The sequence below is a fragment of the Cydia pomonella genome, chromosome 22 (genome assembly GCF_033807575.1).
Source record: "Cydia pomonella isolate Wapato2018A chromosome 22, ilCydPomo1, whole genome shotgun sequence".
In the NCBI taxonomy this organism is placed as follows: Eukaryota; Metazoa; Arthropoda; class Insecta; order Lepidoptera; family Tortricidae; genus Cydia; species Cydia pomonella.
In genome coordinates, this window is record NC_084724.1 from 7,623,730 (window position 1) to 7,643,594 (window position 19,865).

Here is a 19,865-nt window from a genome sequence, read left to right on the forward strand (position 1 = left end):
TTTCTGATTCCTATTGTCATATCCTGTCCTATTCAATGTCAATATCATATTATATACCAACTTTTCTATATTTCCACCTACATTCTGTTGGTTATTCAAAACGGATAATAAAGTTACATTTTATCCACAAGAGTGGCAAAGTAATTTGATGCAAATTTTGAGTTGTTTCCGTATGTTGGCTCAGTTGGCTGGTAAAATTGACATTAAAATGATAATTATTTAATATCGTTAATTTGGCTTAGAATAAATTTAAAAGTGGAAAAATTATTGCCTTGGGTGAGACGTGAACTCACGGCCTCTGTATAATTTGATTGGATCTCGTTAATTTGTTTTTATTTTGTTTGATGTTTTACGTTTAGTATTTTCCTCACGTTGATATGGAAAAAAAAATATACGTTTCACTTGGTGGCAAAATTTGTTTAACTCTCGCGAAACCCTCGCAATGCTCAGCTCAAGATTCCACTTTTCAAACCACTTACTACGATCGTGTTTCGATACTTTCAATTTTGGGAATCTTTCGCTTACTCATGGTCTAAGATACGTTATTTTTATTTTATTTTATTTATTTTTATAAGGAATATCTACGCTCATCTGTCATTTATTTGGGATAAGAAATAAATGATAGGTAATATTCACATTGACACATTGCACATAGGTTGCCTAGATAGAATAAAACTATTTTTTTTTTTACTTTTTTGTTTCTTATTTAATGGTATGAAATATCAAAATAAAAATTATTGTATATATAATCTAACTGTACCAGGTTGCCTTATTAAAAAGTTGGTCCAGTCCATAGTTGCCAAGATTTTGTATAAAAATCGGTTACTCTATGAAACCATGGATTTGACTAACTTTTTAATAAGGCAACTTATTTAAAATTAGAATGTATAAAATAAGCTTTCATTTAATAAATCATACGATGTATTAACAAACAAAAAAATGTCAGTACGCAATTTTACTAGGCAACCTACTATCAATGTGAATTTTATCTATAATAGTTTAGGTTTGATGTAATGATACCATCCCCCATGATGAGAATCTCGTGAAAGCCGAGAAGGACAAGTCCAGTAAGTACTTAGACTTGGCTCACGAGATAACCGCCATGTGGGATGTTGATTCGACGATCATTGTCCCGATAGTCGTGCGAACGGTCTCATAGCGAAGAGTCTCGACCAACACCTTGAGAGACTCTCGCTAGGTGGTTGGATCAAGGGTCAGATGCAGAAGGCGGTGATCTTGGACACGGCGCGGATAGTCCGCCGCGGTTCCTCTCTCTGCGGCTCTGACCACCGGTAGCTTGGGCCTTGCCCCGCTGCTGGCGGCACCCTAGGTTAGGTTTTTTATAATGTGTTTATATCTTTTGTATTGTTTTGTAAGTGTTTTTATATTTTACTTTTATATACATATTGTAAAAAACCTAACGTAAGAGAAAAAATGAAATAAAGGGAGTAATAATAAGTAATATAAAATAACTAAATTAAACGTAATATATTTTATTTATTTCTTAGCCTCATATGTTATTTATTTCTTATAATAAATAACATATGAGGGTACCTATACTATATACGTATCTCCTACTATCGGGTATCAATATTAGCACTGGATAAAATACAACTTGCTAATCAGATTTGAAATAAACAAGACGAGAGCCTTGTGTACCTAGTTAAAAAACAATTTCATCTAAGGTAAACAGTGTTTTACTTGCCCACCCCTCTGTAGCTTACTGCTGGTCACTATGCAAAAAAAAATGTATGTCATTTTTAAGGGTTCCGTAGTCTAATTAGGAACCCTTGTTTTTTTGCCATGTTTATCTGTCTGACCGTTCGTGGCTTTGCTCCGTGGTCGTTAGTAGTGTAGTGGTAAAACAAAAACTCTTTTCTCTTTTTATTTTAACCCTATGGCTAGGGGTGTCGTTGCACAGATCTTTGAAAACGAATGGAGGTTTCCAACGACTATGAAAGAAATCTCTCTGAAAGAAAAAAAAAATTCACTACTTAAAATCGGGAAACATAACTGCTTAAAAGGGTAAGAAGGGAGGGTGATCATCTGTATCAGAATGCGCCTAAAATAATTTTCATATGTATCTATTTCTATAACGCAATAACGAATTCTACGTGAACGAAACCGCGGGCAATCCCTATCCCTAGTATAGTAATAAATAAGGGTAGGTAAGTTTCCATTCGTGTGATAATAACAAAATAATTATTTTCTATTGATATTAATTTAAAACACGCTTTGCGGATTTTTTAATGGATCGTAGACGCAGTCAAGGGCACCCCACTCCCCGCTACCGTTGATCACTGCCTCCTGCCACAGCGCGCGTCGCGCGCTTACTTGCCGCGCGTTTGAAACGTAACGTATTTATGTAAGCAAGAAATGCATACATATCAGAATTGAGTGTCGCCGTGATTTTATATTTCTAAAGTTTTGTATGGTAACTAAGATCATTGTCATGACCGCTTATTATTAACTCTACGAACTTTAATTCAATATTGGCTATACTGCTTAACCTGAAATCAATATCTAGACAAGCACATTGTCTACATGTCTAACTTTTTACAAGTATATTAAGTAGATCGATAATATCGTAATATTGCAATATCAGCTACTCTAATTCTATATTTACAAAATAATTCGTGTTTTTACGTTTACCAGAAAGCAGCTGTTCCAGAATTCTAAAAATCGAATATTGTATATAAATTCAAATGTTATTAGATATGTTAAAGTTTTTTGTAACTTTAATTTTATATTTACATAGTTATTAGCAAAAATTAAAATATTTAAATATAGCGGAACGCTCAACCTTAAAATTTCTAACATTTTACAAAAGTATTATTTAACATGTCCCCAATGACATATCAAAAAAGAAAAAACTTTAATATTATCGAAACCCATTTTTGTTCAACCGCTGGTCTAATTGGCATTATTTGCGTCCGCATCTCCATTTGATCGGTCAAAATCTTAAGATTGAATCTAGTGTGATGCGCGAGCCATTTCATTTTCGCGTCCACACCACCTGATTTGTTGACCGGGCAATTTAATCAGATTGGGTGAAAATTGTCCCCGTCTGTACTGGCCTTTATTATTAGGTAGACCTACCTGCTAGGTACTAAAAGTGTTATTAGCATACCTTTATGCAACTAAATTTTTTATTGCAATTTCAATTAATATCCAATATTTTCGTATAACCATTATACTATGTACTAAAAATTATGTTCCATAAAATTACTCATACACATTTTTTTTAACCTAGGTTCTCTTATTTTAATGACCCACAGGGGCAAAGGCCCCATTTTTTAATTCGGACCTGTCGCTGTTTTTTTTTCCACCATTCATACAAGGAATTAACATTTAATAATTATAAAGAAAAAACTTACTTTTCAACAGGTTTTGTCGTATAAGCGCAGAATTTAGCAAACTGGTCGATTTGTTATGATTATTCCGTTACCGGTTTTTAATGAACAAAAATAAAAACTAAACGAATACACAGTTTATTGCACTTTTACTAATTTGTGTAACAATTATGCACTTATCACAGTAATAACACAGTATTCCACTTATATTTTTTTATATAATTAAAATATAAATATTTTTTTAACTGTAATAATATACGGTTTTCAAAAAAATATTTCACTTTAAAATAATCCAATAAAGTGAGTCAAAATATACTTTTTAATTAGCGAAAATGATCGTTTCTCGAAACAAAGTTCGCGCGTCAATTCGAGTGTGAAGAGAACGGCCGTGCGCTTGCGTCGAGCGTCGTCCATTCACTAACTGCGCGCGCGTCGCTTATTAAGAAAAAATCGTTCGCGGTAGCGCAACAGCTGTGCGTACGCACTCTTTTGTTCGATGAAAGAATAATAAGTGGTTAAGAGGAAACGGGACGGCCGCTTCTCAATACAAACGTAGTCCCCATTTTCCTCTATGGGTATTGAAATTATGGAAAATATTTTTGACATAATTTGATGTATATGACATGCTAATTTATTAATTATTTTTGTATTCATTATTTAAAACTAATTTTTATTTTACTATGAATCATGATTTCATTGTTATTATGTCAATATAATTAATTGTTTATTATTCCTATTATATTTGGATTTGATTTGATTATAATGTACGTACTAACCCCTAGCTATAACGATGGTACTAACAATGTTTTATGGAATTTTTATGTTTCTGAAATAATAATAATAATAATAATTCAGCCTATATACGTCCCACTGCTGGGCACAGGCCTCCTCTCATGCGCGAGAGGGCTCGGGCTATAGTCCCCACGCTAGCCCAATGCGGATTGGGGACTTCACATACATCTTTGAATTTCTTCACAGATGTATGCAGGTTTCCTCACGATGTTTTCCTTCACCGAAAAGCTAGTGGTAAATATCAAATGATATTTCGTACATAAGTTCCGAAAAACTCATTGGTACGAGCCAGGATTTGAACCCACGACCTCCGGATTGAAAGTCGGACGTCATATCCACTCGGCCACCACCGCTTCTGAAATAAAAATATTTTATTTTATTTTATTTTATTTATTAACCTATACCCTACATTTGACTTTTTAATAGTTTTCATAAAAAAAATTTAATGCTCCTATATCTATTATAATAATTAAAAATTTGAAAAAAATCTAACGTAGGGGCATAGCTGTGCATATACAACAAATTGTGTCGAAAATTTGTTTTAATAATGTTAATATTCAGAGAGGAAAACAAGGACTACATTTGTATGAAAAGGCGCTTCCACTTTCGTCTTAACAAAGTACCTATCAATGTATGTACGGTGGAAGTACAGATCAATTTCCGAAAGATGGCGTTGGCGCCAAAAGTCTATAACGGACTATTTTCGACTGTAACAATCATTATTAAGTAGGTATATCAAAATGCAAATTGATCCTTCGAATAACGGTTTATTAAACATGAAGAGAAAATATAATATCTCTACTCTACTTGTAAGCATGTTTTTAGGGTTCCGTAGTCAACTAGGAACCCTTATAGTCTCGCCATGTCCCTCTGTCTGTCTGCCTGAGGCTTTGCTCCGTGATCGTTAGAGCTAGAAAGCTGCAATTTGAGATGGATATATAAGTCCATAAAGCCGACAAAGTCGTATAATAAAAACTAAAAAAATTTTTTTTTTAGGGTACCTCTCCTACACTTAAGGGGGAGGTGTTTTTTTTTATTCAATCCTACGGTGTGGGGTATTGTTGGACAGGTCTTTAAAAACAAATAGGGGTGTTCAACAAACATTTTTTTTGATAATGTAATATATGTGTAATATATTCGGACATAATCGCTACGAAAGAAAAAAAACTGCCCCCCCTCCCCCCAAATAGAGCTTAAGAAAAACATTAAATGAAAACTATAGCGGACATGATCAGTTTAGTCGTTTTAGATTTATCGCAAAAAGTCTCCCTTTCATAGTAAAAAGACGTATATCCACAGTCAAACGTTATTATGACATTAAATGGGTTGTTAAAGTTATTTGGCATTACCCATGTAAATATTTAAGCTAAAATTTAAGATTAAAATCGCTTATTTTACTCATTTCATTTTTATGTAATATTTAATTTCTCTAAAACAGTTTCACCTATCCGGGGTATTAGGTATATATCCTTTTCATAATGGATGACTTCATTAAAACCAATTTGGAATCTATTTTGAAATTGCAGCTTAGCAAAGAGTCCTGGACTCAGGAATCCCTTCCCATTCGCCACGGTGTATTAAGTATCAGCAAAATGTCAAGTGTTTCTACCCCGGCGTTTTTATCTTCCATCCTTAGCTCATCAAATCTCGTAGGCAAAAACCTACAAACTACGAGATTGCTGGCTTCTAAAACTCTAACGGAGTCTAAAAACGTCCGGTCCATTGCCTGCTCTGTTGTACCCCTAGTGTAACTTTGATCGACATCATAACGTGACGAACGCGTTTGCGTTAAGTCTCATTTTGTATAGGATTTTGAGGTTCCAAAACGTCCCGCTTGGCGCGCTCTTTCGAAATCCAATACAAAATGAGACTAAACGCAAACGCGTACTTCACGTTTGGAAATCGAATTTATTTACACTAGGGGTACTGGTCAGGATTTTCCCGAAACTCTAAATTCGCAAAGGATCTGGGACGATATTCAATGTAAAATTACTTACGACTCTCTTTTAAGTCGTAGCACACGTTCATGTTGGTAGCAACTCGAGTCTTTTGAGTCTAAATTGAAGAAATCGACTTGTTTTTCCGAGACTCAGAGCTTAAAAAACTTCTGAGTCTTTTAAGTCCCGAATCGAGTTCTTTATTGAGTCTTTTTTGAGCGCTACTCAAAAGGACTCGAGTCTCCGGATAAAGACTCAGTCAACAATTTTATAGGTTTTACCGTAAAGTAAATAGGCGTTATTGTATGATTTATGTTATGTACATCCATGAATTTCACATAAAGACAACGCGTTTCGAAGTTATTTGTATAAGACTCGAGTCCCTAATAAGTTGAAAAGAACTGTTCCATCCTAATTATGAGAGTCTGAAAAACTGAGTCGATTCTTAAAGCAGAGTACTCAAGGACTTGAGTCTTAACCTACACTAGGTTCAGCACGCACCAGATTGTTACCAGCAGGAATAGCTTGTCCGATTTCTAAGATAAAGGTCGCCATACATTTACTATGGCGTATTGATCTTAGAAAGACGGACAGACGGTACCCGGGAATCCGGCGCCTGGCTACACGCCTCCCCGTCTATGTTTGAATATTTGTATTTAAACAGGTGTACCCTTGTTTTGTCGACAACCTTTTCATCGAATATTATTTTATCAACAACGATTCATCGAAATTTTAGTACTAGTCATATTTATTTCTTCGACGTTGCCAGAAGTGGGTTAGGTTAGGTTAGAACTGCGACCCCCAAGAAAACGAATTGTGTGCAGAAAAGCCACACACAATTAAACAAAAAAATGAATTAAAAAAAACCCGAAATGAAAAGCCATGACATGAATATTATTGAAATAAGTCAACTACCAACTAAAAGACCTTGGTTCAAATTACCTAGTATCGAGTCCTCGACGCAATGACTTGTCGATGAAATGAAAATACTTGAAACGTTGTCTTTTAATTTATATTCCATTAAATGTCTGTTGACAATTCAATGGTAAACCATTTAAACACCGTTAGGTACGAGTAAACCAAAAGACAAAACGTTATCAATAATTTAATCCTAGTCTTTTATTAAAGTCGCCATCAGATATATCGGAGCAGCCGAGGTGTTCAAAAATATCCGAACACGCACTCTACCCTTTAACAATAGAGATGTGTTCAGATATTTGTGAGCACCTTAGCCACTCCGATATATCTGATGGTGACTGTACAAGAACTTCGTTGCGATGATCAGACTCTAAAGGATATTTACCAATATCACAAAACAGAATATTGTCAAATATTTTGAGACTTTGACAGTATAAATGAAAGTCATTATGACATTCGGCCATTTTAAGAAAGAGAAATTAAGGACATTTAAAGAAAACGGCATTGTAAAATTCAGGTACAATGAATCAAAAGCTCTAAATGTAGTAAACTGCTGGGAAACGCCCAAGTAGAACGGAATAGGCACGAAAGTTTTCCCTATCTTACGCAGTCGGATTTCATATGACGAGATATCTTGGTTTTTCCGCAAAGAATGTTATGAATCTAGACATTCCAGTAATTAATTGTAAAATGTTATTAAGTAAATTACAATTTAATTGTATAGTAATATTATATACAGTGGATAAATTGTCTTCATACATACCTATAGACATAAAAATAACTGACTTAATCTACGGCCGAAAGCCTCGACCGTTGCAAGGTAGTAGCTACAAAATTGCGGCATTAAAATTTCGACGAGTAAATTTCAGGGGGATAAAGAAACAACGCACCGCAAGTGGGACATTTTGGAAACTCAAAATCCCATACAAAATTAGACTTAACGCAAAGGCGTACGTCACGTCACGCTTTCGAATAAATTTACACTAGGGGTACTGACACTCTGTGTCTCAATTTTCTCATTTAAACGCAATTTAACTGACATTTTCCTTGTAATAAAATCTTACTAATTTCAATAAATTAATAATAAATGGGTCGTTAGCAAACCTGAGAATGAGAAACCGCCAACATTGAAAAATCTTTTGTAGCGATATCTAGCGATAGAGTCTAATAACAATTTACGTATTTCCGATGTTGGCGGTGGACCCCTGGCTTGATTTTTAGGGTTTCCTGCCAAAAAGTTAAAAAGAAACCATTATTTACACAAATTATGTTTCCTAAAGTACAATAGACTTTGATAGGCAATTAAATTCACTCGACAACTCAAACCTTAGATATAGAGCAACCTTCGAAATATAGATAGTTTGTTCTAGCAAATTAGGATATTTTTATTGCTCATAACATTTTGTTCACAATTATTTGACTGTAATGTCATAAAATACGAACATATAATAAAATAACAAACTTTATTATTTATGTACATACCTACCAATCTTATGCTTCTGGCTTTTGAAGGTAAATAATGTTTATATTATTTACTTGACGTGACTAGATTCCATAAGTTTATCCGCCAAATAACGCAATTAAAATTATGTATTTTCCGCGTTTAGCTCTAAAGGAGATGGGACCTATATTTTGTTAAGAGGGAATTATACCACGTGAATCACGTGATCGTCCAAACGTTTTTCCACTTCTAAATACCTTCCATTCTCCATAATTTTAAATATCTTATTGACACAATGAAAAACTAGTTTTATAGGGTTCCCTTTTTTTATTTGCAAATCGAGAAAAAATTTTTTTTTTAAAGGTGAAACCCACAAACCTGGAATATATTGTGCTGAAGCGATTTGTTAATAGTTGTGAACAAAATCTACCCTCAAATGGCTCCTTCAGCCAGTTGAGGGTAGATGAAAACATTACATAATCAAATAATGTAGATTAAAGTCAGGTCGTTCTCTCACAGATCCAGGCGGCTTTGTATTTGGTTGGTTAACCAATAAACGTTATAACTACCCGAAAATGTACAAATTGTTTGTTTACTTTTATTTAAATACCTAAAGATACAAAGTATAGTGTAAACCATTTTCTCCCGAAATGGGATTTTATAGATAAATTACCGTTACTTCGTTATATTCAAAAAGTTACGTCAGTGGCAAACAAGCACGTGGCGCCTGATGGTAATACTGCTTACCATAGCCTATGTACGCCTGCAACTCCAGAGGAGTTACATGCTCGTTGCCAACCCTAACACTCCGCACCGACCGCATCCCCGACGTAAACAGAGGGGTGTTCAATGTCTGTCTGTCTGTGGCATCGTAGCTCTCTCAACTCTTCAACGGATGGACCTATATTGATGCGTTATTTTAACGTAAAAGCGAATTTCCTTGCAGTGGTACCATGTATTTACTTTGGTCCATGGTGGTACTTAACTATGTTTGATAGAAATTTATCAAGCAATGCATTTTTGGCATAAACTGCATTTTTTTGGCATATAGCGTAGGGAGTCTTTTTATTATTATTTTATAGTTATAAAGTAATAGATAGACATACGTTTGTATAACATATATATGAGCTCGTACGTGTATGACTTATGGCGTTTTTTTAATATTATGTCAGTGGCAAACAAGCATACGGCCCGCCTGATGGTAAGACGCTCTATGTACCAGAGGAGTTACATGCACGTTGCCAACCCTAACACTCCGCACCGACCGCAACCTCGTTAACCTCTGGCAACTTACTCACCAGCAAGAACACAACACCAACACTAGGTCTAAATAAATATTATACGGACATTCTTACACAAATTGACTAAGTCTCACGGTAAGCCAAGAAGGCTTGTGTTGTCTCTAGTGTTATTTGGCTGCGTTTTTCATTAAGGTGGAGGTACTTCCCCAGTTGGAGCTACCATTCCAAATATCAGCAAATTCTATAACCTGCCATTATTTTCGGTGCCTGCTCGGCGTGGAATGACCCATATGTATTAGGTACCTATGTGAAGTTCAGCTCAATCGAATAATGGGAAATGGTTCTCTAAGTCAGCTTGCAAGTTTCGACCCGTACATACATACAAACATTTCATTGCATAAAAGCTTGTAAAAATAATAAAGGAACTCTAGTTAGCAAATACTATTTATTTTTCACAAATCATAATTACTGTTTGAATGCTACTGTTTGATTACCATATCGCACTTCAATAATTTAGGAACTACCCACGTAAGGATCGTGAATTGCATAGTAATTAATATTGTAAGTATGTACAGGCAAAAATTATATAGGGTATACTTCCTTGTAAAAAAGTGTTCAAGTCTCAAAGCAAGTATACTATTCAGTACCCCTAGTGTACATTTGATCGACATCATAACGTGACGAACGCGTTTGTGTTAAGTCTCATTTTGTATAGGATTTTGAGTTTCCAAAACGTCCCGCTTGGCGCGCTCTTTCTAAATCCAATACAAAATGAGACTAAACGCAAACGCGTACGTCACGTTTCGAAATCGAATTTATTTACACTAGGGGTACTGTTGACAAACATTCATGCGACCGCGAGGGACAGAGAATACGCAATCCGTCGAAATTAAAAACACATTTATAATATTTATATGTGACGATCTGCTTGGCCTAGTGGATAGTGACCCTGCGGATAGTCCCGGGTTCAAATCCTGGTAAGGGCATTTATTTGTTGCTGTTATTGTTTGTCTTTGTCATAGTCTCAATTTTCATTTCTGCCTTTTTCTAAAAGTCATAGTGCCACGTCAAAACGGTAGACTCCAATGCTTGGTAGGCAACAATAATAAATACATATTATAGGACATTATGACACAAATTGACTAAGTCCCACAGTGAGCTCAATAAGGTTTGTGTTGTGGGTACTTAGACAACGATATATGTAATATATAAATATTTATAAGTACTTAAATACATATAAAATACCCATGATTCAGAAACGAATATTTGTGCTCATCACATAAATAAATGCACGTACCGGGATTAGAACCCATCGTCTTCATAGGCAGGGTCACTATCCACTAGGCCAGACCGGTCGTCAAATAATTGAAGAATTATGTTTTTTACCGTATTTTTATTGCTGAAATACATAAATGCGTCGAGGTAGTTTGGCGCTCAAGGCAGTGAGAGCGCCAATAGTCCGAGGGTGAAATGATGCCTTTCACCCGAGTTAAACACTCTACTTTTCATTTCGAATACGAGGAAAGTAAAAATTTGAAAGTGTTTAAAAAAATAATGACTTGAGGGCACTTTCAATTAACAATTTAGGTAAAAAAAAATCATGGAAAGTTAAATGCTCTAGTGCAGAAACGTAACGTATCACTTCCTGCACATCTTATACAACAACTATTACCCTCTTTCAGAACATGAGAAATGAAAAATAAATGAATGTGCTAACCTTCAAAATATTTCTACAAACACATTACGTGTCAACTACTCCATAAAATGAACTATCATATGGACATGCATCTACCATCAACAACATGTACGATCCCCGCCGACCGGTGATTCGGTCAAACTGTGGTTTTTGAAAAACAAATTATATCCAAATTGAAACTAATGCAATAAAAGCCCGACCAGAAATATATGATCATTGTCAAGAGGGCGCTGTTATTCTCATGTATAGGGTGACAGTTCTGTTTAGTATGAAATATTAAGTTCCAATGAAATTCCGGAATATGGCGCGTGATCATATATTACTGGTCAGGCTTCACCTATGATACCTTTGGGTATGGTGCTCTACGCACACTAGCGCCCAATCCTCCCCCCCCCCCCCCCGGACGCAACACCTCCTTTTAGCATTAAATATATCCCGTTTGAAAGCGTTTTTAAATTTTTTGTGAAAAGTATACATTTGAAGAATAAAATGTCAAGAAATAATTCTTATTCTTAATAGAAAGGGTTATATTCATTTCTTTATATGATGCACCATTTTCATGTTACAACTAGATGAACTAGAATACAAGTAAGTAACATAGTATGGAAAGAAATCGTTTAGGGAAAACCAGCTTGTACAACGGCTAAATTTTGTCGGTATCATATGTACTACTTTCATGTCAAGCTGGATATAATTTGTTTGTCTTTCCCATACATTAGAACATAACTTGACCGAATCATGGAGCCGGGCTGCGTCGGAGCGCGTTTGCGCACATTATGTATGGCAGAAGCGATGGATTCCGTCCGAAGCCGTCCGCGTCCGCGAGGAGCCGACCGGCTTGCGGCCAAACAAATGTGAAATGCGCCCCGACTCCGCCCGTTCGGTGGGCATCGTACTTTATTTATCTACTCAAGAACCAGTCTGCCCCCGCGGCCATTGGTTCTTGGTTTCTCATGGATCGGTTAAACGTAGTAAAATATACCATCAGTTCGATATAATTTCATTTATTTACTTAAATAACAATGGCATTTTTACACATAAATTAGTCTAAACCGAAAAAATCTTAGAATGGCATACTTATGGACCCTATTTTGGTATATTTACATTTTTATCACATAATTCCAATGATCTATAGGTTCCTACTTATTTATTATTAGATATTTATGCGAAATACAATCGAAGAAAACGTTTTCTAACCTAAACATTTTGAGTAACGGCCCATTTAATAATTTATTTAGACTAAATATTTGAATCACTTAAACATCCTTATTTACAAATCAATACATACTACTTATGATATAATATGCACCTAAAATAATAAAGATTTCTATTCATTTCATTTCATAAAAATAATATAGTGCTTAGAAAAACAATATTTACATCATTTGTATGACCTTAGATCATTATATTACTACACCATCTCGCTTTATTCTTCAAAAACAAATGAGAAAGTTGCATTTTATCCACAAACGTGGCAAAGTCATTTGATAAATATATTCACTCTTAAGTGATTATATGTATATTGAATAACTTCCATTTGGATTTGATTTGTATTTCCTCGCGTTGGTGTGGTGAACATTTTTGTGTCTCACTCCGTAACAAAGTTTGTTTAACCCTCGCAACGCCCATGATTCCACTCTTCCAACCACTTGCTACGCTCATAGTCCAATTTTGGAATATTTCGCTTGCTCAGCCATCAATATTATCACTCATAGTCCAATTTTGGATTATTTAGCTTGCTCAGCCATCAATATTATCACTCATAGTCCAATTTTGGATTATTTAGCTTGCTCAGCCATCAATATTATCACGAGGATTTAACAACAACTTTTCCCCTCATAAAACAAATACCTATATTTTTTTATTTACCTAGGAACGTCACCCTGAGTAAATCGACCCGCAGTTCGGTGCATCTGTTTGAAGGAAGGAGTCTAATAACGCATTATGTTAAAATAGTTCACTTTACAATTATTTGTGACAAAACCATAGAGCAACTCATTTAAGTCTTGTAAATAAAATAAATAATAATTATCACCAGAAAAATAAAAATCATTACCTACCAATCAAAATGGCGCAATTATTTTCAAAAGTAAAACTTAGATACATTGCCATAATCTCGTGCAGTATTACTGCGGCGATAAATTATATTATGCATTACAATGTAAACATTTCAGATTAAGAACATGTTTCACAATGTTTAAGTAAAAAGTCCTGAATAAGCTAATTGCCACTTATCTGACGAATAAAGTCATCGTTGGTGTTTCACAATCTTGAAATAAGCTAACTGGCAGATTCGCACTTTGCTAAGTTTTGCATGAAGATTTATCTGGCAGTTAATTTATTTGTTAATTAGCTAGTACTTGGTCATTGTGAAACAGGCCCGAAGTATAATTAAGTAGGTAGTTAATCTTTTGTTAAATTGTTTTCTCAAACAAACGATATTCATGCCAATTTACTTATGAATGTATTTATTTGAATAGGATTTATTTAATTGGCGGCTTCACGAGGATATAAGTATTATTTCAAGACATAAAATATAACTAAATTAAAAAAAACTACTTAATTCAAACACGGACTTCTGTCGTATAGAAGTGAGTTTTGGAAGTTGATTAAAACGAATCGCTTGACATCTATCACAATCGGCTCAGTTGTTTCGATGTTACGGTGGAACATTTGACACAAACATACATAAATACATACACATTATGTACAGATTACTTACCGTTTATGTTCGGTGCCAATACCTTTACAAGCGTATTGCCAATAAAATTTCGTAAGGCACTTAAATGTATATTAAGTATTTGTACTTAATATAAGTGTCGCCAGGAGAGTTGAATTTTGAGTTGAATAATTACATAAACAACACCGAGTACTAACAACACAAAACAGTATTGAATGAATGAATTAGTGAATGTGACATAAGCGCATGATATTAAGCTAAAATTATTAAAGACCTTGAAGAATTTTTTTGGTAATAACTTGCTTGGCTTAGATACCTCAGATTGTTGGATTCTGTCCGCAGTGACGCATACTATGTCAGGATGCCGTGGTGGTGCAGATGAACAGCGTGCTACACTTTTTGGTCCATCTTGCAGTTGTCGGTTCAACTTGTTTCATGGTTAATTTAATGGCTCCTCTACACGATGGACCATTATACTGGCCCACTAAGATGGGCCAGCGTGTAGACAGGGTGTGACGGATGGCTTATGGCGCGGCGGGATGGTGATGGTATGGCCATGGTGTCGGTTTTTCGTCCGCACACACGTGACCCATTCCATGGTTGAGAAACCATCGCATGGCCATCTCGCTGGTCCAGCGCTGGGCCATCGTGTAAGGGAACCATCAAAAACTCTCTGTTTTTACATGGTTTTGTGTTGTGTAGTATCTATCTTCAACTCTAGTCAACCATACCTATAATCACTTGGATATTGGAAATCTTTATAACCTGATACATATTTGTAGGTATTATATCACGTAGATTCAACTACAGATGTTGATTATGTCAATTATTGAAATACTGACTATTCGAATAGAATAGAGGCAGGCCAAAGTAGGGTAAGAAACAGAAATTAAATTATAGATGTTAAGGAAAAAAACTCTTTGGCAACCCCATCTTAATACTATTTCACATAACATGTTTTTGGCTGTTTTCTTTTTGTTGATGGCATATTCATGTCAAAATATGAATGAGAAAGCATGGAGCCATGTAAATAAAACTATCATAAAAAATGTGTAATCGATACCATTTTAACGTCAATATCAATAGTTCTACGTACGTCTACGTACGGTACACGTCTGAAAATTACTTAGTTAATTAATTAACTAATATACTGTATCCAATTCTTTATATGAAATACAAATAAAGAAATTTATTTCGTTCGAGGGTAAAACATTTTCCCGACGTTTACTAAAAAGTAAGTGTCTAATAAAAATTCAGATCGTGGGGTTGCTGGAGAGATGCTCTTTACTTACGGCACCCCTTTTATACTTAGAATTTTATAAAGTGCCAGATCAGCTCTTCCTACAATTCCGAAAACATAAAAACTTCTGACAAAACTATACATTTGTCATGTGTTCCCGCTTCGGTGAGGTAAATTGTCATGTTTTGCAAAATAGTTAAGCAGTAAGTGGGGTTTCCGAGGAATATTCGCAAGTTTACCTTGAGACATACTTAGGACATTTGTTCAATGTCAACTGTGACATAATTATGATTACCCAATACCGCTAAGTAGCATCATTGTCAAGCACATAGCCAATGTTCAAGTTATAGTGTTTTGAAGAATTTCAAATTCCTAGATTTAAGCATAAGTTTATGTAAGTTCGACGTTTCAATATGGTGTTTTGATACTGAGCGGTAAATTATATACTTTTGGGTTACACAATATCTTAAACATAAAATAGCCGCTATAAATTATTGTACAATATAATTACTATGGTTACTTATAATGGACGGTTCTTTTGTGCAGCGTAAAGCATTTTCTATTTGCCTATGACTAAACCAGTTCTGTGTCGTAATTAACAGATTAGGTTGTATTCAGCCCCTACACATGGAGCTGTGATGGAGCTCCATATATGAAATTTACGAACGCTCAATTCAAACCACGTCCACGTGCATTAATAAATTATTTCATTATTTCCTCACCATTTCCTCATCTTTGGTTTACTAGTTTAGGAAACATAGTACCACATGCCTAAGTAGATTCGCTCGTCACTTCTTCGTACACTCTGAGCAAATCGACTTATTTTTTAGACTAGCAATACTCAGACCTGAGGTTGATTTTGACTATCGTCTTTCTTATTTTTCCCAGCAAGCTCCTTGTATATCTCATCAAGGGACCGTCCTCTAGTCTCTGGGAAAAAGATGATGCAGAACAAACAGGATCCGAAACAGATGAGCGCGAAGATTAGGAAGGTGAACTGGATGCCAATGGCTTGGTTGAGGGCGTGGAAGCCCTTGACTTGGATGAAGTTGGCACCTTTGCCGCACACGTTGATGAAGGCCGATACTTGACCCCGAAGCTGGAAAAAAGTCAATAGTGCATTTTTATACAAGTGTGGAAAGTAAAATTTTGTTTATATAACACTTAAAACCGTGTTTTTAACACATATTTAAACCAGGTCTATCGTTTATTTATTTTATTACCTTTATTTACTACGTTTCGATGCATGCAAGCTTCACTGGTCGTGATAGGTAGGTAGTGGAGAACTATCGTCACAACAAAAAGCCAAAATAGAGATTTGTGTACCTACCCGAAAAAAATCAAATCAAAAAGTAGGCATCACAATTTCAAACCACCCACCACACAAGTTAATTATTGTCCATAGTCCAACACACAATATTCACTACCTGCGCACACACATCCGAAGATAGATCTCTTGGCTTTATGTTATGGATCACTGGTTCCCAAGTTGGCAAAAAGGTACATCTTTCTTATTAAAATGACAGGGGTGTTTACTGATTTCAATCGCTTCTCGCACAACTCGAGAGTAATAAAGTTGTTCAGTGGATTTTGGGCTTATGAAGTTGAACCCAGTGATTTGCGCCAGGTGTCAGAAGATAGACCTGGTTTAAATATGTTTCAATAAAATGTTTGTTTGTTTTGATGTTTTACAATGACACAAACATGTGCTAGCTAACATATTGATAATATCTAAATATATCAAGCACTGTGGCGAGCCTGTGTCAGTCTGTATTTCATTTTTTCAACTGCGCTCAGATAATAATATTATGATGTACCTATGTACTTTTAAGTATAAGTACTTAAAATTGTTATACAAGCGTTTTTCACACTGTGTAAATGGAGTATTGTAAGTATAGTAAGTGCCCCAACTTAAGAACCTATGTAACCACGTCGCCATACTACTAACTGTAAAGAAAAATGGATACTAACGGTAGGACACCGACTGTACTATTTTTGATTACGAGTATGTGCACCACAACACAAGAGCAACAACAAATCCTTCTTGTTCCATATGAGGTATTTCAAAACAGACGAAAAAACCCAAATCAAGCCTCATCGGCAATTTATGGTACTTTAGAAGGAAAAACATACAAAAAAGTGGTGTTATATGGTGGTCTTTTCTGAGGCCGTTGCCCTATAAAGGGTTAACTTTATAGTTTTCCGCAGAAGACCATCGCATCAGGCTTGTCTGCGCAAGCACGCACCGATTACTATTATCCAATAAAATGAAAAAGAATTGCCTTGTTGCTGTGTAGAGTGCGGGCCAGCTCCCACCTCATTCTGTCTACAGAGGGCTTACAGCGAAAGACGAAAAATCAAAATTTCGCTGTCTGCCTCTCTATCGCTCTTACATATTCTAGTGATAGAGATGCAAATAAAGAAATTGCGCATATCGTTATTTTGCAGTGGGCTCTCTGTTATGTAGCGAGCCGATAATGCCGCATTTTGCCTGTGTGATTATTTTTCTGTACCATTCGCTTTCTGTTTCTGTTCCACTAACGGCCCGATTCGAATAATGAGATACGATAAAGATAAGTTCTGGTTTATATAAGTTCTCATTTAGATATCGTTTATATGTCGTATAATTGACAAAAGCAGCTCGATTCGGGCAACCAATGTCACTTTGACATCAGAAATATCGTAGATAGATCTTAGCGGAATCTAAATAAAGGTCAATTTTGACATGTCGTTTAGTTATCGATCTTTTAAAGATATTTCCAAGATCTTAAACTTGTCTTAATCATTCTTCGGATCGGGCCGTAATACTTAGTTCTATAGCCCGACCGGAAATATTTGATCATTGTCAAGAGGGCACTGTTGTGTCTCATGTATAGGGTGACAGTTCAGTTTAATATGAAAATTTTTGGTCCAATGAAATTCCGCAATATGGCGCGTGATCATATATTACCGGTCAGGTTTTAAATCTTAAATGTAACTAACCATTATGGGTCATTGTTTTAAGAATAAATGAATTAAAATTGAATTTATTCCTGGCATCACTGGTCAGTTAACGTTGCATTAGTACTAAACTTACATGGAATGTAAACATGTCCGTAATAACAATGTAGGAGACGGGTTGAAAGCCAGCAGCGTCAGAGATGATGGCGAGGCACAGCGCCAGCACCGGGATCCAGCCAGGCAGACTCCAACCTGATGCCGTCAGGTAGAACCAGATGGACAGTATGCCCATGCCCACGCCCATTGTGAATGATGTGCCGACAAGCAGTTTCTGAAATATAGGATTTCAAAAATTCGTTATTTAGTTTAAAGTTTACTGGACAATCATTAGTATAATTAAGACTTAAGAGGAGGGGTGATGGCTATTAGAACAGAACCAGAATCAGAACATTTTTTTACACCTTGTATAATTGAAAATAAATGGAAATTAGATATGTTTTCGTATTTTTTTCTATCGAGTCTACTTTTACCTTTTAAGGTTTGTCTTGGAGTATGCCCACAAAACAATATATAGTATAAGATTCTGAGTGGTTTTTATGGCATTTGCTCTTGATTGCAAATGCCATAAAAACCACTCAGAGAATTTAGCGTAAGCGCCCTCTTAATGTCTTCAGGAGCTCTCTAACAGTCAACCATCGAGCCCAATAGAACTTAACTGGACATACTTTGTATTCCTTCGAATCAGAAACAAGTTGGCACCACTAATTGACACCACCAAAAAAATCACTTTTTGTCAAGTTTTAAATTCAGACTTGCGGCTGTAGCACGGTCGTATTTTTATCATTTGTCACTATGTCTGTCACTTTCGAAATTACATACTTGTTAAAATGTGGCAGGCATAGTGACGTGACAAGTGATAAAAAAAAATGCGACCGTGCTACGGCCGTTGGGGTTGCTAGGAGTAGGCGCTTTAGCAACCTCAATAACCTTGTTCAGACCCTTTTGAATAACTTTTTAAGTTAAGGCCTCGTATATTCGAGTTCTCTCACTCTCACTGAGCGTATGAGCACAGTATGAGTGAGCACTCGGGACCTTGGATATCATGTTTTTGAATATATTTTTTGGTCTGTTTTAATAAAAAAAGCATAACTTTAATTTTTTTTTAGTTTATCAAAGAAGTTTTTTTTATCGAGCGAAAGTCAAAAATTCAGAATTCAAATGGCTGAAGTCCATAGAGAAAAGGGTCAAGATTGCTTATCTAATTTTTGGGAACCATACGGCGTGATCTAACAAAGCGGTATGATTTTTCAAAAACCCCACTCTCACCTGCCTCTTAAATCATGGAGATATTATCATCCAAAAAATACAAAAAAAAATCTAATTAAATGACAATTATAAACTTGAATGCACCACCTGGTTTAATACCTCTCCATTTCATTTTAATTCGCTCTAATCTCTATGCAATTATAAACCAATTTACTTGCATTGTACCAACGATGCCCACTGACTGCCATTTGCTACAAACACATACAGGTACAATAAAAATGATAGAGAAACGTTAATTTGACATGTCAATGATTAGAAACCGTAATCGGTAAACAATTTGAGCATACACGTGACACGAGAA

General features: G+C 35.5%; 2 protein-coding genes and 1 long non-coding RNA gene across 3 annotated transcripts in view; 1 reads left to right on the forward strand and 2 right to left on the reverse strand.

Moving 5' to 3' along the window:
- The window catches only part of LOC133530156 (solute carrier family 2, facilitated glucose transporter member 8-like), a 102,919-nt gene extending 99,152 nt beyond the window's left edge, over positions 1-3,767 (reverse strand). Inside the window, exon 1 of the mRNA XM_061868013.1 lies at positions 3,378-3,767. The gene's annotated coding sequence lies outside the window, so the exon portion shown is untranslated. The remainder of the gene's footprint in view (positions 1-3,377) is intronic.
- Positions 3,768-15,224: 11,457 nt separating this feature from the next.
- LOC133530170 (uncharacterized) lies at positions 15,225-18,593 on the forward strand. Its single transcript, XR_009801266.1, has 2 exons — positions 15,225-15,292; positions 16,187-18,593. It is a non-coding gene; the product is annotated as an uncharacterized LOC133530170 (long non-coding RNA).
- LOC133530157 (facilitated trehalose transporter Tret1-like) overlaps positions 15,698-19,865 on the reverse strand; it is a 29,104-nt gene continuing 24,936 nt past the window's right edge. Inside the window, exons 9-10 of the mRNA XM_061868014.1 lie at positions 18,375-18,569; positions 15,698-16,397 (exon numbers count right to left, since the gene is read on the reverse strand). Coding sequence (XP_061723998.1) covers positions 16,140-16,397; positions 18,375-18,569 — 453 coding nt within the window. The 3' untranslated portion in view covers positions 15,698-16,139. The remainder of the gene's footprint in view (positions 16,398-18,374; positions 18,570-19,865) is intronic.